At 43.1% G+C, this 27,192-nt stretch overlaps 1 protein-coding gene across 4 annotated transcripts in view; it reads left to right on the plus strand.

Moving 5' to 3' along the window:
• Positions 1-27,192, plus strand: part of tns1a (tensin 1a) — a 66,810-nt gene that overhangs the window by 20,221 nt on the left and 19,397 nt on the right. The window contains exons 1-15 of one of the 4 annotated variants that reach the window (XM_029515547.1): positions 4,594-4,847; positions 11,483-11,521; positions 12,673-12,714; positions 17,088-17,137; positions 18,509-18,680; positions 18,857-18,907; positions 19,007-19,129; positions 19,643-19,707; positions 20,095-20,178; positions 22,571-22,683; positions 22,771-22,831; positions 22,939-23,014; positions 23,160-23,289; positions 23,747-23,812; positions 23,985-24,101. In XM_029515547.1, the coding sequence (XP_029371407.1) occupies positions 18,531-18,680; positions 18,857-18,907; positions 19,007-19,129; positions 19,643-19,707; positions 20,095-20,178; positions 22,571-22,683; positions 22,771-22,831; positions 22,939-23,014; positions 23,160-23,289; positions 23,747-23,812; positions 23,985-24,101 (1,036 nt within the window). In that variant the 5' untranslated portion in view covers positions 4,594-4,847; positions 11,483-11,521; positions 12,673-12,714; positions 17,088-17,137; positions 18,509-18,530. Of the gene's footprint in view, positions 1-4,593; positions 4,848-11,482; positions 11,522-12,672; positions 12,715-14,784; positions 15,067-17,087; positions 17,138-18,508; positions 18,681-18,856; positions 18,908-19,006; positions 19,130-19,642; positions 19,708-20,094; positions 20,179-22,570; positions 22,684-22,770; positions 22,832-22,938; positions 23,015-23,159; positions 23,290-23,746; positions 23,813-23,984; positions 24,102-27,192 lie in introns of those variants that run through there. The other 3 variants (XM_029515528.1, XM_029515556.1, XM_029515537.1) reach the window with 3 other exon arrangements.

Genomic DNA, 27,192 nt, shown 5'->3' on the forward strand with positions numbered 1-27,192 from the left:
TTCACATATGCTGCACATTTAAGTTGTTTCATTTTATCATAAGATACCTCATGCATGTATTTTTAAAATCAGACCACAGTGAGGTCATGTATCGCTTGTGTTCTCATAACTTGGGTAGACTATGACACAGATTTCAATCAATTTTACCACATTGTTCTAATTTCCTTACCATTTCATTTTTTTACTAATTTTGCTTCTCCTGGATGACAGGATGGGCGGTTGGGTCTACAATCCTGTCTAGAGAAGTTCATTTAAGTTATGTTGAAATATATGTATGATGGGAAAAATAATAAGGCTTCTTTGTACAGATTTAACTTATTTACTGTGTGGTTTGAATCATCCAGAAGGATCCAGACTTTTACTTGCCGATGTTGATGAGCAGAGAACCACCAGAGCTCCTGCACCAAAACAGACCTTTTTGCTTTAGCTCCATTAATTCGAGGACGTAAAAAGTGAGTTTTAGAAGCACAGTGTGATGTTCATTTCCCTTGGGCAGTAAAAGAATGTGATTTATTGCACCTTTCAAGTCTATAAAATATTTCTGCCAGCGTCCCTCTCATCTTGTTGTCAGTTGTGTGTGTCCCTTTCTCGGCCTTAAACATTGAATAGCAGTAACCACATGCAGCTCCATCTTTAACTTATAAAGCTTATGATAAATGTCTTTGCTGAGTATCCCAAAGACAAATGTCCAGTAATGATGAAGAACAGCTAATAGTGTCTGGCAAAACTTTATTTCCTGTTTTCTCTTCCATCCAACCACAACCGTCTGCTATTACAGCCCTGATGTGTGCTTGTCCCGCAGCGTAGACTTGGATCCAGCACATTTCTCAGGTTTTGAGATGCAGACTCGTCGGCACAGAGGTGTTGTGGCTGGGATACGGCCTGAAATCTGGCTGGACACCCAACTGGTGATCTGGAGACAGAGGCCTCTCTGTTAGACTGGAGTCTGTTGTGTCGGTTCTTTAATATCTGACTCACAAGCTGTGGGTTTCCGGCATTTTCATTCATGAGGGGAAAGTTTGGTGTGGGAAATTAGAGGAACGGGATTTTGTAGAATTTAACTTTTTCAGAAGTAGTTTTTTGACTCCGTGCTGTTTAACAGATTAAAACATATCTCATCCAGTTTGGGGAACTGCACCGATTTGAAAATGATCTGCCTTTCACTTCTGAAGAGCCTTTAAAGATGCTACAGGTCACAAGGGAGTCGCTGACATTGTTTTTCTTGGCTTTTTGGTGCTGAAAGAGTCACACACAGTTTCCAAAACAATGTGTGATGAAAAGCCACAAAGCTGAAGATTTGACATTTATTTTCTGTATGTTTATTACTACGCATTGATCCAACAGTACTCCTCTCCAATAAGCACATTGGTGCGAGGACCGGTTTTATTTGGGCATTGGATCGTATGTCGTCACCATGGAAACTTGCTCGTTTGTCACATATGTTTCCTACTATATTTTTTGATAATTCATGAAGTTCACATGCAGATCCACAGTCTCTCAGTGCCTGGTTTCAGGTTTCCATTTGGCGCTGTTGCATCGCGACTGTTGATGAACCGTCGGTATCCATCTGTGTGTTTTCCTGTGTTGTCTGGATTGCTCCGCTCTCTGTTCTCTCTCACCCACCATGTTCCTTATGATTTATCCCAGCCATTGGGATTGATCTCACCCATGTCTTGGAGGAGCCTCACAGAATGAAGCTGCAGTGGTTTCTGCTGTTCGGGCTGGAAGAAGCAGGCGAGGTTTGGCAGGGAAAGGTGGGGCTGGAGAGAGGAATGATGGGAAAAGGGTGAGCAAGATGAGGGAGAGCGGTGAGAAGTTTGAGCAGTCCCCATGTAAACAGCGGCTTTGGAGGGTGTTTTTGTCTTGTTGTGACTTCACATTACGTCGTCTACATCTACACGTAACTGCTGCAGTTTCTCCCTGTCCAACAAGACGGATGGAGTCTGTCTGAGTTGCGTCTTGAACACATTACATGCAATTAGGGCACGTCAGGTTGTGCATAACAAACAAGCACACAGTGAGAATTCAAGAGGTCTGATAGAGTCAGAGCTTCCCTCAAACTCAGCGTTGCGGCCATCAGAAACAGCACGCTCCTGGAATTGATTTCCGTCATTCTGCAGCCCAGATTCTCGGATTTTGGCGATAATTCTGAAGATGAGTGACTTTTTTGACTTGCTGACTTCCAACTTTCTCAGTGGCAGCAATCCAAGCGAGGATGGCTGTTCTGTCAGGAGCAGGAAGTGACAATAATCTGTTGTTTGGTCTTGAACACGTAAAAAACAGGGATTACTTTGTCAACTGGGTTGATGAAATCACGCAAAGCCAGTTTTATTCTGTTCTAATAATGACAGGGCAAGACTCCAGTCAAGGCCTGGATGAGATAGGGAATCACTGACCTTTAGCGAGATTCTTCTCTGGATTTAATGCTGCGACCACGGCATTCAGCGATTTCAATTAAATGCATTAAATCTCTCGACCTGTTTACTTATCGCTGCAGTCAGCTGGAGCCAAACAAAGTGCTTCCGTAATCAGGCTTTTCCACTTCCTGAAATTGCAGATGCTCACAGATCCTGGAGCAGCAGCGCTGGTAAAACAAGGCCGACTTGGAAGTGACTCACAGTTGCAGTTTGGGAATATAATAACAGAGTGTGTGAGAAATTTGGAAAACGAATGGATTATGTGCTTTTGGACAACACAATCTCTCAGATTTTTTTTTTTTTTTTTTTTTTTGCCTCATGTTTAGCTTACAGTCATCTTTGTGTTACCTAATTTGTCAACCGGTGCAATTTATTATCTTCACTTTGTTGAAAATAAAATAATAGTAAAAAAAAAAAAAAAACAGTTGGAAGCATGAAAGTGCACCCCTGTTTTATAGCTCTTAACAGTGTGAAGGAGTCACACACTGAATTTCTATTTTTACAAGAGCGAATGACTCCTTTGTCATCCAAAAGAAAACCTGGAGGATATTTTTTCTGTGAGATAATACTGAGATAGTTCTATTCAATAATTGGTGGCCCCAAATCCCGATCTGTCATCCTAACACTGATATGTAAGAAGTATTTTGAGGAAAAGAAAGGAAGGCCTTGCCTTGTCAGAAAACTGTGGTGGGTGCGCATTTGCATTCGTTTTTGACTGTTACAACCTGACTTTAAATCAGATTTCTTTGTCTTTGAGTCTGTTCATGTGCATTCCAGACTGACTTGAAATAATCTGTAAGCTAAATTCCAAGGTCAAATGTTTGGAGGTTTGGCTTTTTAATCCTACTACTCTAAGATTTTAATCCACGTCACAACATCTGTGAATGTGTGAAAACTGGGCGAGGCCTTTAATTGAACACTAGCAAATGAAATGCTCTATAAAATGTAAACCAGAAGTTCTTAAATGTTACAAGAGGCCCATTTTATCATCTACTTAAAGTTTAGGGCTATTTATGTAACTCTGTCTGGAGTAAGTGTGAATCTAGTAACTTTTTTTTTTTTTTTTTTTCGCCAGACATCCATGACTCTTTTTAATAGTGTGTAGTTTCCTTCTAGGGTTCTTCTTTTTATCTACTTTATTTTCCAAAAGGAAAAGTGCATGAAGCAAAACAAAAAAACACAGTAAGACGTGCTTGGAGGCAGGAATGAGGAGCGTTCAAGAATGTTGGCATGGAAAAAAGAGGAGCCATCCAAGCATGAAAGTGAAAAAGGTAGAGGGAGAGGGTGGTGGTGGGGGGGGGGGGCGGGGGGTGGGACAGGACACACACACACACACACATTCACGACAGCCAAGCCTGCTCATTCCTCAGTGGCCGTTCACAGAGGCAAGTCTGTTTCCCCGACGCAAACACGTCACATCAAAGTGCCCTCACAGCATTTCTCCATAGCGACACCCTTCAGCGGTATGGATGCAGCGCAGCGGTCAGCAGATAGCACTGGCAAGGCGACCCATTACGAACTAATGACCAGGTGCTACCAGATGACGGATGGCCCAATTTTCCTCAGTCCTAGTCTGGACTTCAAGAGCACCCTAAATTCCCAAAAGCCAGCAGAAAGTTGGCAAACACCTTCCTCTTGGGCATGAAAGTATGTTTATTATCTCCCGGTGTGTATACAAGCCATCAGCAGGTAAAACAAAATCAGATCGGGAAGTAGAAATGATTGTCGTTTTGGCACATTGAGCCGCACAGCGAGGATGTAAAGTCAGCAATAAAATTCATTAGAGGGAAGTTTGAGGTGAAGGATGTTTTGTTTTGTTTTGTTTTGTTTTTTTTTGTTGTTGTGGAGAAACAAGAACAGAAAAGTCATTCTTTCTCTCTCTCTCTCTCAAGCCTGTGTCAACAGATACAGAAAAGCCTGTAAGGAAAAGGAAGCAGAGACGGAGAGAGAGGGAAACAGGCAGGGAGAGCGGCTGAGCAGAGGGATACGGTTACTCTCTGCCCTCGGATGGCTTTTGCGCTCTCATTTTGGGTACCGGAATCGTAAAGAGCCCCAAGCCACTTTCTTGGCCTTATATAGCGTGTTTCAAAACTTCTTGGCAGTTGACAGGGGGAACTAAAGCCAGCAGTACAAAGACTGCATCCTGGTCCAGTCCAGAGGCTGCACAGACACCCACATGCGCGCACGTATTTACAGAGAATCAAGTTCAGTAGCTCTCTGGCACGCGTTTGGGATTACTGCTGTTGTTTTGAGTTAGAGGGGAGTAGGAGGAGGAGGAGGAGAGAGTCTGTATTTGGTAGGCCTACTCCCTCTCTTGGCTTCTTTCTCTCATGGAGGGGGGTCTGAAGGCTGGAAGAATGAAGAGGTAGAAACCAGGCAGAAGGGGAAAGAAGAGGGAGTGTGAGAAAAAAAGTGGCACCGGTTCTGCAGGTAAGAGATGTTTGGATATATGTATTTATTTATTTATTTATTGATAGAGGTATATATTTATTTTCATTTTTTAGGGTGGCTGGCAGTGTTCAAGTTCAACATCTTTTGATTGTTTGCATTCTTTAATGGCTCAAAATGAGGATGGCCTCGGGCTGTATAAAAAGCTTTGAGTTGTGTAGCGACTACAAAAAGGGATTTTTGGATGTAATTTCAACTGGAAAGAGTTTTTCTCCGCATGTTTTGAATGTGGGCAAGTCCACCGCACACTCGTGGGAATGTTGCTCTCGAGGGAGCGTAAGAAGACAGAGTTCATTTGAGTTTCTGTTTGAGGCCCGGGAGCCTTTTCATGACCCAACCAGTCATGATATGTGGCGGCAGAGTCAGAGAGAGGCAGAAAAACACGTGCTTTCTCTCAGAGTGTAACCTGCATCTGCCTTGGCGTCACAGGAGACAACACAGAGCGGACGGTCGAGAATAGAATTTGCAGGAAATGCTCTGCCTTCCCTTTTTCTTTCTGCCATCTTTGAGAAAGGATGCAGACTGATTGATGATGGCAATCATTCACCTCTGACCTTGAGCTAACACGAGGATGGCAGGTAAACACGAATGCTCAAGAGGCCGCAGGTTTTCTATGTACTTCTATCACCAAAAAGCCAAAACAACAGAAAGGAATGCAGTTTCATTACCTTACCCAAAATGGCATCACACTTTCCAAACTGGCCATGAATCTCGAGGGGAAATGCACTACCACTTTCCTCGCCTTGTCCAGAAAGCCTCTTTAACTGCTAAAAGAGCCCTAACTCATGTCTCCCTCTTGTCTCATAACATGAAGATGTTCTCTAAGAGTGATGCTTTTGAACTGCTCCTTTCCCTGTAGATCCATTCCTCTTGAACTATTTGTCTCCATCTGTCCTTCCTGTTCCTTAATAACATGCCTCGCCTCCCTCTGGGCACTTTATCTTTTGACACACTGGAGAAGTGAAACCTTGGCAGCCTGAAGAGAAATGCTGTGGGTAAAAAATACTATAAATTTTCGAAAATCACTTCAAAAGGTCAAAAGTAAAAAGCCAACAAGAAATTCCTTTCAAGTTTGTGCAGATAGGAGGTTTGTTTTTTTTTTTGTCACACTCCCTCTCATGAAAAGAGCCCACAAACAGAAAGCCTGGCCAGTAAACTATGGAAACTACAAGATCCACCAGCTGCATCAGCTCTAAAGTATGTGTCAGGAAGCCCAGTAAAAGCAGCAGTGACCAAGTAGGATGGCATTTAACATGCCACCACACAAGAGTCCAAGCCTAAATTAGCAGACGGGGCCCACTCACTGACTTATTTCTGTCAATTAGTGACTGGCTGAGGAAGAAGAAGAAAGAATGAGTTTAGATTAAAAGGAAATTTAAATCCAAGCCAACACAAGCAGTCTGTTTTCAGATTTACACTTGGTAACTTGGGCAAAAGCGCATTCTCAAGTCCTTTAGAACATGTGACGCTCTCTTAAGTCCATATTTTATTGCACTTTTCTGTGTGCATACCATTGATTTTTGGCTTGGCTCCGCTTCTTCATTCTCACTTAACTCTGCTATTAGTGGTGAAATGAGAGTTAGCGTCCTGCAGCCACCCCTAATTAAGCAGGAACCGATAGTTGAACGTAGTCCGGAACAGACCCGTCAGCACCGTCCAACGTCGGCTCCATCCAGTAATGATCAAAACATGTTTGTTTTTAACTTCCATAGAAGCTTAGAGCTTTGAAGTGTTTCAAAATTGCTCCCATTCTTCTTGCAAAATATAACTGTTTCCCACAAGTGGAAACCAAAGACCTTGCAAATCAGGTGAGCTTTGGTTTTAAGCTAAATGTTAGACTTCTCCCACAATTGAAGCCGCAATTAAGTGACCTAACGTTTATGATATGCAGTCATGCCCTCCTCTCTTAAAGCTCCAAGGCTTTCACATTCGGAGGTTTTCAACCTGTGTCCAAAGTGAGCCACAATTGCACATCTGACATTCATCATTTCTTTGTTTATTGGGGTCTGTAGCTTGGAGTGATTTGGTTGTAACCATACATGGGCTTAAGCAGCCAAGCCAGAGCCCTCTTACCACTCGATGTGGCTCGACCATGATCAAATAGCTGCTTCCTCACTGGTCCGTGCCACTTGATGAAGGACCTTTGAGCCTCAAACCCAACAATGGCACGCTGGTTTCGAGGTGAAATAATGTCATCGCATTTGTTGGACACAAATCTGAGCTCGCCGCCAGTCAAAATGGTTCCAATAAGAAGGCAGACCATTACCTCCTGCATGTTGTGGTATAGATTGTCTGAACCACTTCTGCGAAACACAAACGTTGATGGCCATTGGCCGAGTCTCATGCTTACTTATGGTGTGTTACCCATGTGAAAGCAATTTTCTCCTCACATGAAAATATAACAAGCCCATGCACATTTAAATCAGGAACTTGTCACTTGATGGATGTCATGTCGGTGAGACGCCCAAAGAGTTTCAAAGGGTGCTTTTTGTCCAGTAGCGTTTTTATGAGCATCACGGGAGGACGTTCGTGCTGTGGGAAGAGGCTGTTTGTGTTGCGACAACTGGTATTGATGGATATCAGTGGGAACAGCTGGCAGGAAGCATGTTCTGCATAACAAAAACACTTATTTGGATTTTCTGTTTTTACTACCAGGGTTTTTACTCCCAGAAGCCTCTGAAACAGCAGTTTTAAAGGATATTGAATCATGAGCTTGAATAACTGACTCACTTATAAATGATAAATGGCATTTTGTTGCTAGCATTTTGCACAAGTTGTTTATTTTGCTATTATCTTACCGACTCTTGATTTAACTCAGCTTTTAAATTCATCAGACGTTATATAACCATGGAGAGCATTGCTCGACATCGCAGCCCCGCCAGTGACATGATACCACCCAGTCCAACACGGTGCATTACATACTTGACATAATGTCAAAATGTCAAAGGAGGAGAAGGAGCACGCGCTCCACCAAAACAGTGATCAGTGGATTTATTAGCCCTCCAAGTAAAACAGAAACCCGGCTGATGGATAAATCCCTCCAAAGGGGCTGTTTGAGCTTCAGTCCTTATTTGGCCCCCGTTTGGAAAGTGAAGAATTTACTTTCTCAGGCAAACTGCCATCAGCACAGCAGTGGCTCTTGTGTGGGCAGGAGGAGTGCTTGAGGAATTTTGAGTGCGGTTGGACCAATGGCAGGCCTATTTATTGGAGCCAGTGAGATGATTTATGCACAGAGGCAAACACAGACTTTCTCCCATCAGTTAGGCTGGAGAAGATGAACTAAAATCAGAGCAAACACGAGACAACCATGTCTGGAAATGCTGCAGAAAGAAGGAAAAGATCGCATCTACATCTTCATACCGTTTTAAATGTCAAACACCAAAAAGCCCTGAAAACGCCCTCATCGTCTGAAAGAGTGGAAACCGAGCATGCGAAGACTGCCGAGCAAGCCAGTCATATTCTTCCTTTTCTTATCAGGGGGTGCTTGTTCAAGCCTGTTTGAAGTGTGAGAGGATGGTTCATCACTGTCCTGGTTGGACTGCAGCGTGTTAACTCAGCGGACCAGCCCCAAGAGTCATGCTTTGATATCCTGCCCTCTGCATTTCCATGTAAACCCACTTGAGCAGCACTTTTGCTGAAAGAGAGGACGCGGAGGGGAGAGCTCAGTGAAAGTGTTGAGACGCCACCTGACTCATTTGATCCTTGTTGCGGCTAATTCAACAACTTCCCTGCTCAGCTCGCTTCCGCTTGCCCCCCAGTGAGGCCTCTCGGCTGGTTTGGGATTTGCAGGGGGGCCCCTGTGGCAACTCGCTTGACTCCTTGTTCTAGTTCATCGGCTTCCCAGACGCCCCTCGTGACTCCATGAGATTAGAAGCTGTCTGCTTTAGAAGCCTAAACCCACCATGAGTCTTCTTGTCTTTTCTCGCAGTCTGCTGGTCACTTTGCTGGGACTGCTTGCAGAGTGCATGCAGAGGTCAAACAAAAGGTTCACATCCACTTTACAAATTTCAAATGATAAAAGTTTTATTGTGCTGGGGTTTTTTACAGATTCTTGCAAATCGGACAATCGCTAATGGATACAGTTCAGGTTTTAGTCCGGCCCGATGCAGAACCATGTGAAGCGTGTGCTACTCCTCGATACATGGGTGAAATCAGGGTAGCTGTTGTTGGATGGAATGTAAGATGATGTGATTATGTAGTTGGTGTCACAACAATAACAACATTTGGAGGCAATATTTCCATCTGAGCTCTGAAATAAGTTCTGAGTTACCTGACTCATTATGCTGCTGAGTTGTCTGATTTCTCAGAGTGGAAGTATGCAGAGGCCAGTGAGACGCAGCCATCACTCTACCCCTCTCTTTAGGTCAAAACTGGAGGGTGTCATCATCGGGAAATTTGCAAGCGTATGCTACAGTCCTGTGCACGGAGCAGCACGTCCTGTTAGCCATGATAATAAAGGCAGATGCTCTCAGGACGAGGCCTTGGGGCCCCTTGGAGTGCCTACATTGATATATGAATGTCAGCATTGGCCCCAGGTAGTGTCGGAACACTAAAGAGCAAGCATGAGCCAACTCGCTTCTGCCTCCCGATGCTCACAACGCCACGTACCGTTGGCCTCTGAGAAGCTCCAGTGCAGCGCTTGGGATTTTATCTCCATTGCCAAAGGGCACTTCAGTCACAGCAGCTGAGAAACAGACAAGGATCGCGGGTGCTTCCCCCTGCATCCTCTCTTCCTAGAATCCGTCTCCCTGCTACAGCCGCACAGATTCAAAGTGACTCGCAAGTTTTCATGCACTCTAACCCACATCTGCATATGCACTTAACAAGAATAAAGTTGGACTGGCCTTTTATTCAGTGCTGGCCATTGATGGCTTGAGCATAAATTTAGTCTGTAAGATCTCAAGTGACAGTTTTTCCTGCACACTTGCCTCGGAGGGATTTTTGACTGAATGCTTGTAAATTTCAGCTTTATAAAGTCAGATTTTATTGTATTAAAAATGGCACTTAACATCGACTACTGGCAGATTTTATGATTGAGTATTCATGCATATCGGAGGCGGAACAAAGCACCAGTGCATGTTATAGCCTTGTAGCGAACGTGATATAAAAATACACCTCATGTCATCATGCACTCGGCTGGATCTGCTCTGCTGCGATCTTATCCAACTACTGTATTCTGATACACTTGATGATAGCATCACGAAGTCAATGAGTCTTTTGTTTTCCCCGAGCAAACTAATTACAGCGGCTTCCTTCCTCGTCTGCGTCTGTGGTGCGCTGATAGCGCGCGCGCGCTCATCCCCGCCGCTCGTAAACATCCACCAACTCACGACGCGTTTGGGCACCGGCCACTGCACGCGTGCGTGCGCGCGTGTCTGCGTGTGCACCGTCGAGAAAATACAACCAAGTGGAAGTCAGTCAGCTTGCCAGAGAGTGTTTACGCGTCACAACGAGTGATTCGCTGTGCAGAGACGAAAGCAGACTATTAGGAGCCGCTCTTGCCGGTCATGGATAGCACAGCAAACTGTTTTGAGCACTAAATCGTCCCATGACACCCGACCTGCTATTTAAAGATTCTAAAGGCAACATTGTAACATCGGGAAATCAATACCACTCTAATTTTGAGGTGATATTATAATTAGAGGACAAGTGATACTGTTGCTGGGAGGTCTGGCAACAGGTACTGGCTCAGGAATCTGCATTTCATTGTACTGGTGTGCCACCCGGCTGCATGTACGAAGAGACCTAGTGCTGCTCAACTGAAAGAGACTTTGGGTTTTCAAACAGATGGTTTGTCAGAAAATAGAACCAGATGAATCAAAAATGAAAATAATCTGCGCCACGTAAATATCCTAACCAAGAGAGCCATATTTGATAAGAAGAAAATGACTTGACTTGACCAACAACAACAGACTTAGTGGCTTGATAAATGCATCATACAAAGTTTTTATTTCTGCTCAGGCTTTTGAATTTGGGCACAATGTCTTACTGCAAGTATATTTTTGGGGAAAGGAGTCCTTCATTATCATGATCCAAATGGATTTAGCTCGTTAACCAATTGCCTCCTAATGCTCCTTTCACTTCAGAACACAGAACACTGATAATTTGGTTGAAATATTTTTAATATGCAACGTCTGCAAAACTGCATGAGCACTGAAATGCATACATGTGGAAGAGATTTTGTGTCTGTAATGGACGCTGCTTGATATTCCTATAAATAACTGTAACTGGGATGTCCCTGCCTGATTCCACTCATTTGCCAAAAGGAGTTTGACTCACAGTCTGTTTGTGTTAGGACTTTTAAAGGACCTGTTCAGTTTGTGATTTCGCCTGAAACAGCCTCAACATGTTTCCCACGCAGAGGAACAGTTCCGAGGTTATCTCTGTACTGTTGAGGGTGATTTTGGGAATACTCAGGCATTCAGGATGAAACATTCAGACATGTCTCTCCCTCCCTCTTAAAACACGGCGCTCAAGTGCTTCAGATCCGAGAGGATGCCACAAGTTTATGTCCAATCAGTCATGGATGACTTTCGCTTTCCCATTCAGATGCAACTGTCGTGATGTCGAAATAGTGTATTTCTTCTCTTGCCTTATCTCGTTCTCTCCTTCCACAGGTCACCACGTCATGTCAAACAAATACCAACTATGAGGTGGTGAGTACACTGTGTGCATGTGTGTGTGTTTGTGTCGTCTTGTCCGAACATTTGTGCGCAAATGAGACCATCAAGGAAACTCCTGCAGACGCTGGTGACCTCCGAAACCTCGGTCATGATGCTATGAGCCGTCACTGTGGCAGAGGGTCAAAGGTCTCTTTCTCCTCAAAGGAAAATCTTGTCTGACCTTTCAATTTTATCATCCCAACATAGAATACCGTTCCTATCAGTTTATTCTTCACCATAAGGCACAAACTTGTTTTGAAACGTTCAGGGTTCATTTAAATGCAATGTCAGGTAGAGGAGGACACACACTGACCTGCAGTCAAAGTGATCATCTCCCTTCTCTCTTGGGGTTCCTCTTTACAAGACAAAATGTGATTAATGCAATGAACACTTTATCATTCTCATTTTACTGCGCATTTAAATAGGGTTTCCATCCGCTTCCATAAAAGCTGCAGCAGCAAATGGCAGGAACAGCCAGTGAGTGTTTTGCGAATCAGCAAAAATGCCAAATTGATAATTCTCCTGATTTCTAATCAGTATTCTTTGATGTCAAATAAAAATCTGGTTCATATTGAAAGATTAACTGTGGATGGTCGGACCAAGTTAGGAGCACGCCAAGATACTTTTCAAATGTTTACTTTGGACGCCGGCCTTTTTAAATGATGGCTGCAGCTTGTTAAACAGTCCCTGCTTTTGTTTATAGAGCTCACATTCATACATAAATGAGTGAAGAGATTTTGCTTAACACGGGGACCCCCGGTCAGTCTGGTCTTGGTCACATGCTTTCTATCACTCCCATGTTCTCCAGCTGCACCTCCACTTTACATCTACATTGTAATGAGCAAAGCGCAATAAGAAAACATTTGGATAATCCATTAAAATATTGAGATGTAATACAATAACCACAAGATGTGTTTATTGTACGCAAGAGAAAATGTGTGCGATTTCCTCGAGGGTAACAGAATGACTGTGTCTGCTTTGTCACTGATGGCCAGACATGGAGAAAGAGAGAGAGAGGTCTAGAAAACAAATCTGTCCCTCTCCTCTCCTTCTCTTTCTCATCTTTTCGCTCACCGTGTTGTTTCTCTCTCAGTGTTAGAGAAACAATTACTAACCCGCGGACTCTGTCTGGCTTCTCTCTCCAGCCTCCCACTCCTCAGCTGCCATTAAAGCATGTAGATACACCGGTAAGTAACGCCTCTTCTACTACGTGTTGATGACACAGAGACATGCTTTAAAAGCTATCATTCATTCATTGTTATTGCAACAAAGCGCTGGAATAGCAATCTTGATATGTGATCACGCGGCCAAATGTATCCCTCCGCGTACATTTTGGTCATGTGTCTCTTCACTTTCTACTTTTAAGCATAAGAGCAACTGGTGCCTTCTCTCTGAATTCACCGCCCACCTTCAACAGCTCACCAAGCATTGTGTGTTGTTGTGGCATCTTTTGTGGAAAAAAAAAAACAACAACACTTTTATTAGTTATAGTTATGCTATAAAAAAGACAGAAAGAGGTCTTGAGTCTAGAACGTGCCACCAGAATAATTATAGGCGTCTTTGGCTTTTAATTCTTAAACATTCCGACGTAATTAGTTTCTTGGTAATTTAATGAGTGAAGATGTTGACCCAGCTCATGTCTGTACCTGCAAACTGCAGAAGGTGGCAGCACCATGTCATAAATAACATATAAATGGACCAAACAGCTGCTTCTCTGCCGGTTTCCTTTCACATTTTAATGTTTGTCTTACGAATATGATATATAGATATATTTTTAGAATGCAAATTGGATTGGGGGATTCATACTGTATTTGTTATTACACTTATCAATCTATGAATTGAACAATGAACAACGCTCTCATTATTCTCGTGGCACGCTGCCCTTTACAGCCAGGTGGCCTGAGCTGAATGGTTTAACCCTCTTTCGCTGTACAGTGCCAGTCAAAAGAAAAATTTGGCGCATACCTTTACAAAAGGAGAAAAACTGCCGTGACATCTGTTTTTGTTAGTTCACTGCAAATTGTGCCTTGTGTGTGCCAGAAATCGCTGCCAAGACCTGGCTTGAAAGTAAGCATGTATGTTTAGCTTGACATTGCTAAACCATGAAGGTTGCAGGCAGAGGCGGTGGGTTTCCAAGATGGCACGAGTCCAGAAAAATGAGAGAGAAGAGAACCACTGCTAATGCGAAAGGAAAACAGTTTATTCAAGCCAGCAGTCACAAAGGCAAAAAAAAAAAAAAATGGAAAGCTTGTTTTTTGGAATATAAGGCTCCTATGTCTTTTTCCCTTTCATGAAACTAGAAGCAACATATTTACAGAAGATGAAAGCAGCACTGATGGCTTGCATCCTTGTTTTGAGGGGGGGGGGGGTTCCCCTCTCTTTTCCCTTTTGTGAGTCACGGTCAAGACTAATGGGTGTTTGCATCAGTCTTCGGCTGAATGCTTCGTTCTGTGATGACTCAGAGCCGGACCATAAACATAGAATGGTCTGTGTACACCAGCTTGTATGGAGATAAATTCTCAGGCTGTGAGATGACAGAGAAAAGGATGAGCTGCTGGGTGGGTAGGACTCCTGACCAGGTCACAGCGCGCACACAGACACGGCACCTTTAATTTGACATTTCACATAAAAAATCCCCCAAAAAAGTCATCCGAACACTTTTGTTGTGGTGGTTAACTTTTTCGAAGCAATCCCCCGTGTCATCCCAACAAAATCCGGCTGCTTTCGTTTCTGCTGTGCCATACATGTTGGCTGCATTTGAAAGAAATTTGATTGTACTATCACTTTGGTGATTTTCAATCAGTCAGTGTGGGGCCTGTTCAGGGTCATCCAAGTAAACTATGGCCATTTTTCTAATTGACTTTTTTTCCTGGATGGAAGATTGAGAGTGGCTAGATAACATGCATGCTAGCTCCAGACTCCGTAAATCAAAAATAATGTTGTCATAGCGGCGAAGTCTTGTGACTGGGGGGAAAAACAAAAAAAAAAAAACTTTCACATCAATTGTCATGGCTTAAAATTGTATTTCTTTAACCTACAGGGAAATATTAAGAACTTTATTTTATGTTTCGATAACTTCAAGCAGCCAAACGCACACATACCATTCAAGACACAAAAAGGGAAAAAAGGAGTCAAGAGAAATGAAGCAGGGGGGAGTCAAAATAATGAGAGATAATGAGAGCAAGGGAGGAGTAGTTCCAGAGAGAACAAAGTGGGTGGGAGGGAGAGGACAAGAGAAAGAAGGGAGAAGACAGTCGAGAGGGAAACAGGAGAGGGAAGATGCATCATGATTTATTACATAATTGCTCATGAAGCATCTTTTTCCCCCATGATGGTACAATGGGAAGTTCTCGCTGTCGTGGTTGGCGATGAAGGTCGAGATAACCCGGATGGTGCTTTTATCATTTGAAAAACATGAACTTTAGTTTAGCTGGAGGTAGTGATTGTGCCAAAACATGACTCTGGTCAGCTCCATTCGAAGGCGTTTTGCCAGCCTGCGTTCGTCCTGGAGGTGGAGCGCTGGGTACCTGTTCAACAAGGTAGGCCACCAGCACAGGAAGTCCAAACTGGCCCGATTATTTTTTATTTTTCAAGATTCTACTAAGCTCATGTCCTGTTGAAAACCTGATTTTCAGCTCAAGCCATTCACAGCATCCCTTAATGGCTGTTGTGGAGCCTTCAGTCATACCCCACAGTCTTCCTCAGCAGATTGATTTGGGATTTTTCATGAATGCTTTTCCATTCTTTTGCTGTATTTTTAATGTGATAGTCAAACTATGGCCGGCCTTTCCTCCCTTACTGCAATTGTCTCAGTGGATAAATGGTCGAGATACCTGTGGATACAACTGAAGTCTGATTGGATAGCCGTGTGTGGAGGATACAGCTCTCTGTATCTGGATTCAATCGTCCTGGCTTTGGTTGACATGAGGCATTCACATCTGTTTTCAGCCTGTCGTGGTAATTAAACAGCAAGAGTTTGGATACTGGTGTTACAGTAATTTCAGTCTGATATGAATGAGATATTAGTGCCAGGCCAACAAAAACCCTCCCAAATAGTCAAATATACATTAAATATACACAGTTTTGTTTTTTGTTTTTTGTTTTTTTCTAAATATCTGGGCATTATACTTTTCGCAAACTACTCAATTAGAACTAAATTTATCAGAGGCTATTTTTAGCTGTGGATTAATACACAGGGAGCACAGTGATGGCTGTGTGAGTACCTCAAAATGCAATGTGATAAAAGGACAACAATGGAGTTGTCTTTTGTAAGAATACATTTATTTTAGTTTTTATCCTTGTCAGAATTTTTCTCAGGCTTAGTAGGGAGGCAGTGGGGGGGGCAATAAGAACCAGCTCTTTCTTGTGAAATTCAGCCTTCTTCTTGTGTGGAAAAAAAAAGGGCATTGAAATGGACAGATACTGTAGCACGCTCCACATTACATGCTGCATTGGTTTTCACGAGGCGTTCATGAGCCCATGTCGCTACAAGACAACAGATTGTTCCCGCGATGTGAAATGTACCAGTGCAACACCCCCCCGAAGCCCCATGTGAACAGGCTGTTTCATTTTGCAAACACCAACGTCCGTGGTCCGCCTGGCATCTGGTTCCTGTCAAATCACAGAGAATTATGCTTTTCGGCTCCTGGGGGTGGGATTAGCTTCATCTGGGATGGAGAGCTTTGGGCTGTGTGTTTAACTTTCTGCGGTGATTAGAGAGCCTTATTGCCAACATCTCTGTTAACTGCTTGACCAGTAAAAATCTGAGCACCAGCTCTTTATAACACTGTAGGGGAAAGCATATAAAATGTGGTGATGTTCTGTCTGGTTGTCTTCGTCCTTTTCAGTGGCGGGTGAGTTCACACAGGTATGTTTTCCCCTGGGCCCAAAAGCAGTGCGAGTAAAAAGCCAACTCTGAAATGTATTATGCAGAAATTCCTTGGCGGTGCATATTTAGCAGAATACCTGTCACAGTAAAGCAACTGGCTTTCCGTCTTTCCCAGTAAATAACTAGATTCAGGACAAGATAATTAAAGTGTATGCTGAAGTCCTGAGACGATCCTCATGAAACTCACTGCTGTGTTGTAATTAGTTGGTTTGTCTTTTTTAATCCTCGTTTGCCTATTTTCCATTTTTTCTTTCTCATTCCCTTTTTCTTTTCTGCTCTACTTCCTGTTCTTCAATTGCTTCCCTTTCTCTCTGTGTCCTTCTTGGCTTTCATCCATCCTCTGTTTTTTTTTAATACTTATACTTTATCTTTATCGTTCCTTCTTTTTCTCCTCCTCCTCTGTTTTATCTCCCTCATCCTTCTTATCTTTTTCTTTCTACAAAAAAAAAAAGAGAGAAAACTCAGTTTTGCTTCTTGTTATGAGTTTTCACGACAGGTTGTGTCAGATTGTAATTCAGTCACATCACCATCATTACCAGATGGCGTACGCTTATGAATCTTTCTCTCCCCCCTCCTCCCTCTCTCCACTGCCTTCTGCATATGTTTGTGTGTGTGTGTGTGTGTCTGTATGTGTGCGTTGCGTGTTTCTGTGTGTATGTATGCACCCTCCAGGGATCTACAAGATCCTGCAAGAGTGTGGAGATAAGACAAAAGCAGTCACGGTAAGCCTCCGTTTTGTCCTAATTGAGTTAAATACAGGTATATGTCAACACTTGCATGTCAGAAAAATTGAGTTCATGTGAAGTGAAGTTTAATCAAGAAGTATATCAGGACTGTTGTCAGTGTTAAACCCTCCTTTGACAGGATTAGAGTTTTTTCCTCAGAGATGCATGACTTTTTGGATTATGAAATGATTGTTTGGACAAAAACTGTTAAACTTTTTTTTTTTTTTTTTTAAAGTCTACTTTTCTGAAGTAGCAAGACCTTTGATAATGCATTTTGATCCCACAACTCAACTTTATTTGATGATAAACATCAAATAAAGATTATTTGGCCTGCAAATTCCCATACCACATTTCTCTTTTGTCTGTTATTCTTCAAGTGCGGTTAAGTATCATGCAGGCCTTTACTGTGTGCTCACCGGCCAATAAACCCAATCGCTGTTTACCCAATTAGAGATTGCGTAATGTCACCAGAGGTCATGTCAACAGTCAGTGAAGGATTGTAAACTGTTTCCTCTCCAAGAAATATAAGAGTGAGCTGCAGGAGTTAACGTGTGATCAAGTGGATGTTTGCGGTGTGTTTTAGAAATGTTCCCACAGTAGTTTGAAGATGATAATCTCAGCAAATTCAGAATAAAGAAAGACTCTTATATCAATTTAATGCGGCGTGACTGTCCTGTGTTTGAGGTGAAAAGGTCAAACTCTCTTCTGGTTGTGTTGGTTCAAAAGTGAAACTCAGTTCTAGTCTTTTCAGTGCAACACTTGCACAATATGAAACGTTATGTGTGCAGAACTGAAGTTCAGTCTTCGGTTTAACTTCACGTGTCTTGACCTGCTAAATCATCAAATCAGCGCGTGCATCAGAGGACAGTTATTGATTCCGCTTCATGGAGGTCGATCTGTGGGTCAGCAAGCTCTCAGATCAAGTCAGCATCAGTAAACCGCGCAAGTGCAGCGGTAGCACAATACACTACAGGCTGAAATTAAATGTTGCACAAATTCTCCATCCATTACTGAACCAGTCTCTGGTCAGATTTGCGACCCCACTGACTTGTGCCAAATTTCTGGTGATGACATTTACCCTGTAATTTAGAACAGTTATGCTAAATGGCTGAATATATTCCACCATTAAAGCGATCAAACCTACGTCACAGTAATTTGATGGAATTACTGGCAGTGAATGATATCATTTAGAAAATGTGTATAGCCTTCAAAATCACATTACCGTTGTGAAATATTTTGCAGGAGCGTAAAGACCGGTTTGGTTGTGTGATTCACGTTTTTAACGCAAACCGTCGGGAAATCAGGACCTCCGGAGTTTATTCAAGAGAGAGCGGGGTAGATTCTCATCCCCTTCTTCTGCCTCTGCAGGAGTCAGAGTGTGGTTCAGGCCATGGAGGAGAGCTATGAGGTGGACCTGGTCTACATCACAGAGAGGATCATCTCCGTCTCTTTCCCCGCTGGCGCCGAGGAGCACAGCTACACCACCAACCTCAAGGAGGTGGCGACGATGCTGCAGTCCAAACACGGCGAACACTATCTGGTGAGATTCGCCCCCGATGTCCCATCTTGAGTTTCCTGTTTACTCGACTGTGTCCTTTGATTACGGCCAATGTGGAATTACGTCCGTGACTCTGTTGTTACATTCCTTGGTCTTTTTTGGAATTAAAAAAAAAAAGAAAGAAAGATTTCGATGAACTGTTCTTTTTCTGATTTCAGATGCTTAACCTGAGCGAGCAGAGGAATGACATATCAAAGTTAAACCACAAGGTACACACACACACACACGCACACATGCATATCATAGAGTAGGTTATGTAGTTATTAGAAGTGAAACTACAAAGATAAACAACCTCACTCCACACCCAGGTTCTTGAGTTTGGTTGGCCAGACCACCATGCACCAGCGTTGGACAAAATCTGCAGCATGTGCAAGGCCATCGACACGTGGCTCAACGGAGACCCACGCAACGTTGTTGTGCTACACAACAAGGTAAAGCCGCAGTGGCAGAAAGCACAAGTGCCCAGAATGTTATTAATGCATATTCCCCAAAATGTTGCACTGTTTCTTTGAATGTCAAACCTATGGTTATATTTATGTTGTGCGCTTTGTGGCTGCTGAGCTCATAAGCACAAACACAAGTTCTTGTAGTTACAGTTATACAAGCCATTCCCTCTTGTTTAAACACACATAAATATACAGTACTTGAACACACTATCCTTTTTTCTTTCATTTTCCCACAATAGATTTCTTGCTTTTTTTGAGCCTGGCCAGTCTCAACACAAGCATTTTGATTCGACATTATTTTATATCATTTAAATTTCTTCCAGCTTTGGGGGCCTTTAAATGTAAATCAAGCAGCTCGGTGACCAACCCATCACTAATTCTTCTGTTTTGTATTTTTTTTAATATTTGTGACAAAAATCCCTGCTCTCTTTGAAATGATTCCAGTGTCAAATAAACCGTCAAAGATGAAATAATCAGCTTGCTCTGTGTGTGTCACAGGGGAACCGAGGTCGCACAGGGGTGGTGGTGGCTGCGTACATGCACTACAGCAACATATCCGCAAGGTATCAAACGTATCGTGATGAGTACTCTCAGCTAAGGCATTATACAGATTTTATGCCTGTTAGATTGGAATAAATGGCGTTTGAATCAAGTTTAAATCTCCAATTGAAAAGGTTTTGTCAGCACAGGAGCACCAGTCTATCAGCTCAAGGTCTGGATCTTGATGTGATTATCATGGCAAAACACTGAGGCCCAGCTTATATTTTTATGGCTCTGTGAGAAAAAGGCACTTCAATAATGTCATCATTCTTTAACACAACCAGATGTTAATATGTGAGATGGAGCCAGCTGCCTTGTTAATGGTTAGGGCCGAGGGGGATATTTCTAAAATACAAGCACTTGTAGAACAACAGCTTGTAACAATGTCTGTCCAATCTTGCATCCCGCAGTGCTGACCAGGCGTTGGACAGGTTTGCCATGAGGCGTTTCTACGAGGACAAAGCACTTCCTGTGGGTCAGCCATCTCAGAAAAGGTCAGTTATTTCCTCAGTTCCTGTTTGTCGTTATCTTAAAGCATTGCTTCCAAAACAGTCACACACTGTAGAAAAATACTGCACTTATGGTATGGCAGATGATTTATTTATTTTTTTTTTTTCTATTCCTGATGCCTTTCTTGTGTGTTTCTGGACTTGGAGACAGTTAAAATCAAGTAACCATTTATATTCAGAGTCATTCTCACGACAGCCACATGGCATGAGGCCCGCCTGCCAAGTTACGATTACAAAGCCGTCCTTAGAAAACTGCGGCTCATCCAGTGGTCATTTGATGAACTGAATAACAAAGGAAACCGACTGATTGTTGTTGTGGCACATCTCCATCCATCCCATTTACTTTTAGAAACATTTTCCAGAGGCAATTCTTTCCCCCTTTTTTTCTGTTTATCTTCAATTTAGTTTTAATAAGGATAATTGTGAGTAAACGTCGTGGCATGGAGAAAAGTAGTCAGTCTTGTCTCTCTGAGGGATTCCACTGGTGTCTCTCGGGACGCTGCAGGGCTCGGTGGCTGGTCATTCCTGTCTTTCAAGCATATCAGCACATATCAGCGCATATTTTCCTCTTCTCCACATTTAGCAGAGTTTGGAGAGTGCTTGGAGAGAATGTCCTTTTCACAAACAGGGAGCAAAACAGTAAATTCCAAACCCGTACACGCAAACAAATCCAGAGTGGTTTGAAGGTGTTTCAATCATTTCTTATTAAGTGCGGCTCACTCATAGCAGGCTTTCCATTGGGACATCTTCCTTTAAGTCATAAGTCTGTCCCTGCCATGTTATTAGCTCCCTTTGCATTATTATAAGTCGACATCTTCAAGGCGTGACCTCTCATAGCTACCTTCTTTCCCATCGAGAGGGTTCTTGGTTTCAGCTTCAAGGAAAGGATGAGTATAAAAAAGGTGAAGGGGAATTAACAAAGAAACACAGGAAACACCAGGGGACTTAACGCCACTTCATTTCAGCGAGTGAATTAGGCAGCCAGCCATTCTCTAACAGGTCTATAGGCTTGCCCTCTGCCCTGCTGCTATTTCCTGCTTTGGATATAATTATCTGTGCCCCAGGAGCCTGCCAGTATTATGGTCTGGAATGTGTGACATTAGCATCGGGAGTAAAAAAAAATGAGTTCACTGCTGCTGTTTGAGGGCTTGTAAAAGCTCAACTCTGTTATGTGAAGCTGTTTCAGTGTTATAAAATCATAACCATGTTTGTTATGAAATGTTAGTACTCTACACTGCACACCCGTGCTGAGAGATTTTTCAGTGCGTTAGCTTGTTTTTATGGTCATGTTGTCGTACAGTATGCCCGGTATGTACAGCATTCCTCTACCTCTTTTGCACCATTTCAAACGGAAAGCTTAATTTTGGCAGTTTTGCTTATTGTATTAAATTTTTTTTTTTTTTTGTTTATTCTTTTATTTCTTTTCTGTGGGGGAAACTGTGTGGTACAAACTATAGCACTCCCCTGACCATCTGTCTGTCCCAATCAGTCTTTATTTTTCAAGGCATCATCTCTTGACAAACTGCATCTCCTATCACACACAAATATTCTGCAGCTACAAGCTGCTTCCTCCTCTCAGCACTGCTTCCACAACATCGCAGCCAAGTCTAATTGAATTTCGTCGAAGCTAAACCATCTGGCCACTGACAGCAGAGCAAGGAGGATGTCTGCATGTGGCGACCCCACGGTCAAGGTCATGCTTGGTACCATCATCGTTATCATCATTTACAACCAGTCCACACTAACTCAACAGACCCCCGACTGGCCTCTGTACACACCAGTTCACTCTGACATTTCCCATCGTGGATAAAGGCTGTTTTATAGTCACAGTGGGATGATGTTGTGGCTGTGCTGTTGGAGCTGGCAGCCAGCAAAGGCAAACCATGCGCCGTCTGGGTTTATTCAGTGTGGGTTTTGGTGTGTAGGCAGAAAGTTGTGGTAGAATACCAGTGTAGGAACTTGTATCTCTACTTTATCTGATATCGGTGAAGATATTCATGTTGACTAAGGGATAATCATCTTGGCGAGCCGCAGACATTTATTCCCTCGTCATCAGTCAGCAATTTTTACAGTTACAAGGCATCTCTCAAAACTGGTTTCGGGAAATGTACTTATATTGATGATTACCAGCAGGCACAACTGCATACTTGAGCAGAGGGAATAAATTGGTGTCATGGTAAGGTTGCTCTGAAATTTACTGGAAAGCCCTCCGCCCCTAAATCCACCAGATTCAGGCCAAAAGATCATTCTTGTGAGTTATCTCATAAATTATTTGGCAAAGTGACCGAAATATCTGGAGCATGTGTCAAGTGATAAGGTTGTGAAAGTAAAATAAAATGGCACAACTTAGAGACTTTGCGTGTTCTTTTGTCTGCAGGTATGTGCGATACTTTAACGGCCTTTTGTCTGGGCATATCAAAATCAACAACAAGCCACTTTTCCTGCACCATGTTATCATGCACGGCATCCCCAACTTTGAGTCCAAAGGAGGTGAGTATCTTCCAGCGCACAAATCCACACAGCACAGTCCGCCGTAGCTGCATTCGTGAACATGTGTCCTTGTGTCTTTCCCCTAAGGCTGCCGTCCCTTCCTGAAGATCTACCAGGCAATGCAACCAGTCTATACATCAGGAATATAGTATGAAAACTCTCATTCCAGTTCAGTGTAGATTCTGTTTGAATCTGTGGCCCTACGAGGCAACCAGTGATTGAATTTTAACAAGCTCTTGTTTGTTTTTGCCACAGCAATGTGCAGGGAGACAGCAACACCAGTATCTGCATCACCATCGAACCAGGCCTGCTTCTGAAGGGAGACATCTTGGTAGGTTTTCAGCAACAGCGCTGAATTTTCCTCTCACCCAGATATTCTGAACAAGATGACAATCTTCTTATGACGCGCTTACGTTCGTCCCTCCCGATTGATATATTGATCTTTTATCACCTCTTCCCTTTCATGCTTGCCACAGCTCAAGTGTTTCCACAAAAGGTACAGAAACCCGACCAGAGACGTGGTGTTCCGGGTGCAGTTTCACACTTGTGCCATCCATGACCTCGGGGTGGTTTTTGGGAAGAATGAGCTGGATGACACCTTCAAAGGTAACGGCTCTCCGGGTGGGTGTGTTTTTACAGTATTCACTGTACGACAACACCTCATTATTGTTTTGTAATCTGTAATCTTTGTCATTTGGAAGATGCAGTGTTTCTGGCTAACGTAAATTTACTTTCGTTCAAAGCGACATAAAACATTCCAAACATAAGGCAGCGCAGCAATTCATTACAGTGAAATACAGTTAAGGAAAATAATGAAAGACCGATTATAAACTAGAATTTTAAAAGTGTAAAATATTTCCACTGCACAAGAAATATGTCTTTTCAACTGAATTTAAATACAAATGCTGACAATTTATCTGCGATTGTGTCCAATTTGTCCAACTTTGTTGTATGTGTCGCCTTAATGCTGCAAAGCAGATTTGCGCGCATCGTTTTGCACCCACATGTTGTATTTGTGTGTCCTTGTGTCCATTGTTTCATGTTTTATACTGTGTGTGTACAGATGACAGATTCCCTGAGTACGGGAAGGTGGAGTTTGTCTTCTCATATGGGCCAGAAAAAATCAAAGGTAGTCCATTTTTCTTTGGAAATATAAATAAAATATTCATCGCATCTAATGAATCGCCAAAAGTGTTTCCTATTTCTCATATTTCTTTGTTGTGAATGACATTCCTGTGCCATTTGAGCGGAAACGTCATGTTGCAAGGACCCTGTTACCCATCAGGCCTTGTGTTCCACAGGCCTGAGCCACCTGGAGAATGGGCCAAGCGTCTCTGTGGACTACAACACCCAGGACCCTTTGATTCGCTGGGACTCGTACGATAACTTCAGCCACCGCTGTGACGACACTGTGGATGGTGAGCGCACACACGCTCCATTCATCCAGAGCTGGCAATATTGACTTTCAGACCGGTGTTGCTGCGCCAGAGGTTTTTATTTTTTCTTGCCTTCTGGTTTTTTTTGTCATGCTCACAAAAAGAAATGCATAGTAGGTCAATATCGGTGAAACAAAATGTCGGGCTAAAATACAGAGAACATAAATTACCAACATTTTCTGGACAGGTTACAGTTTTTCCGCAGCGTTGCTGTAAATTCACAGGCGATATTTTGCTCGTCGGAAAAAGTCATGTCTTCCTGAGTCTCACAGTAAGACTGGATAAATAATGTCTCACAAACTAAATCCCCACTTTTCCACAGGTCTTTGATGCATTCTGTTGTAGATCCGTCTCCGTCTGTCTTCCCTTCACTTCTTTACTCCTTTCTCTGGCTGCTCCTCACCCTCCTCCCCCGACCTGTCAATTAGGCCTTTAAATAGCTGCTGCAGAAATAGGGGGGCGTCAGTCGCCCTGCTACTGCTGCTGATCCCCTTCCTGGGGGCGCGGTAACATGAAACACCACTGACACAAAGTCTGCAAAGTAGCCAAACCTCCGTCCGCTGGCTTGCTTTCACTTATGTACCAGAAATGAATGACTTTGAAATTTGGCCACTTCAAAATATTGTTTTTCGGTAATCCACAAACTTGTGTAGTGTTGTGGTATGAGTGTCATCATTAGACTGACACACATTATTTTTGTTGTAAATGTTTTATTTGTGTCATCGTAATTATGACATATTCCTCCACACGTACTCGTCTGCTTTCTGCATTATAATATATGAAGAGTAATGTGGGGTCATTAGATCATTGCGGGACCATTTCTTGAGTAAACTGGGGATTACACATTGATAGCATCATAAAATATCCTTTCTTGCTGTTTTAGGGCGGAGTGTGCCCACTTAAATTAACTGACAGTCTTCTAAAGTCCCTTGGAGAGCTTCTCAATGATGAGATTCATGATTGCCGCTGCCGAGAAGCTCGCTCAAACAGAAGATGCACTCCCCCTCTGTTGATTCAGGACTTGGCAGCCATTGTGGTGCTGCATTCACTTTTATATATGGGATCTATTTTATGGCTTTTCGAAGGCCCATTTCATTTTTATGAACATCCCCAGAGAGCCGTTGTGGTAATTGCTGTGTTGCAAGGAGGTCAGTGGGAATCGCCAAGATTGCAAGTTTGATCCTAATTGAATGGGCAGCGGCGTTCCCAGCACTCAGCAGAAAAACCTCTCGGCCAGTTTACTCTTTTCTCTAATTGCGACTTTCGTTCTTACACTTGGACGTGTCAATCTGCCTGTGTGCAGCAAGCTGGCACGGGAACACTCAGTTTAGAAACAGATGGAGGTGCGGCAGGTCACGCTTGTTTTGGAAGGCGCAACAATGGGTTGACGAGTCTCAAAACACTGGAGTTGTGTGCTATAGCTAACTTCCAGTGGAGGGAGAAGTAAGGATAAGATTGGGAGAATGTTAGCCAAGTGTAAAATATATTTATTCGTGGGCAAACCCAGATGACCTCATACACTGATAAGCTCTGTGACAAAATGGCCTATTTTTACACTCCGCAGTTCAGCGGACACTCATCGCTCATCGGGTATCATTTGAGGAATCCAGACTTGTTTATATGCCCGGGCGTTAAGTGAGCGTTTCATTCTCAGATGTTGATGTCTGAATGCATCCCGAGGCTCGCCTAACCCGTCCCTGGCGCCATTTTTAAACACAGTACCTGCGACCTTGAAAATCCAGTTGAGAGGCCTGAATGAGAGATGAGTGTCTTGAAAGGGTCTGCAGGATTAGGCAGCTTAGAGTTGTGCGCGTTCGGTACTGATGCTCACGTTCAGCGGTGGGGGGGTGCGTTGAGAGGCATCTTTAACAGGGGCAACTTGTGACAAGTGTTACACTTACACACTTGAGAATGGCTGCGTGAGGCTTGTGTGTAAAGGTTGTGTTGACGTTAGACGGCATTTTGAACTTAATGGGGATGCATCACTGTCTGTCCATGCCTGTAAAATTTCGTGCATTTTTATTGGTCTTTTTTCGAGCATGTGTGAGTGTGTGCACAGCGCACCTTGTGTTTGTCGGCTTGCCTTTGCTCCACTAATAGCTATGCCGTTGGGAGGCAGCTGTCGACCCAGAGGTCAGACCAGTCAAAAAGGCCACTGTTTGGGCCACTGAGTACAAACACAGTGACAGCAATGCTGTCAGCAAATACGCTGAAGAAAAACCATGTCTCACTTTAATATGAAAATTGATCAACAGCATAATCACAAAGTCTGATCTTGTAGGGTGTCTAAAAGGGAACTATGTTGTTTAGTGTATAATGTTTTACCACATGAGATAAAGTCTGTGTGTGGTGTGTGTGTGTGTGTGTGTGTGTGGTGTACAGTGCAGCAGGGGAGGCTGCCTTGTATACCACCCTCCTCCCATATTTGGCTGGAGCCGAGCCCTGAAACATGTCTGGAATATCTGGATAGAGACAGACTGAGACAGTGAGACAGACACAGACGGGCTGGGAGGACCAGACTTCTGCAAAGTGTTGATAAGTTTGTTTTGTTTTGAATAAAGAGGAAAGAGAAAGTAAGGGCAGAGTAAAAAACAAAGACAGGTTGAGGAGGGGAGCAGGAGGAGTGACTGGTGAGTAGTACCGTAAATCTTTGGAATTACAACGAAAGGGTCAAATCTGTTAGGTTCAAAAGGTCACGCGATGATTTCTACGGCGTACAGTAAGTTCCACATTTTTTGGAATATTCAAAAATACGTCTTTGCGTCATTTCAAAGCAAAATAGTTCCAGCGTGTTCCTGGAAAAAAACAACATTTCCTTGATAACAAGACAGGAATACCACCTCTGCTCTGCAGACATGACGAGTCCGTCTGTTTACCGTGTTTCCATGTCAGCATGGTTACATCCTGTGTGTTTGGCACCTGTATGGTACAAAATGAGTCATGGAGCAAGCAATTTGTGTATGGAACTTTTTATGAGCAGGCTGTAATTTAGGTACGCCAAAACTATGAAGGACCTTGGTTGGTAACATCATGTGATTTCCAGAGTTTGGACAAGGATCTGGTGTGTGTGTGT

This window comes from Echeneis naucrates, chromosome 2, assembly GCF_900963305.1.
Source record: "Echeneis naucrates chromosome 2, fEcheNa1.1, whole genome shotgun sequence".
NCBI classification, from domain to species: Eukaryota; Metazoa; Chordata; class Actinopteri; order Carangiformes; family Echeneidae; genus Echeneis; species Echeneis naucrates.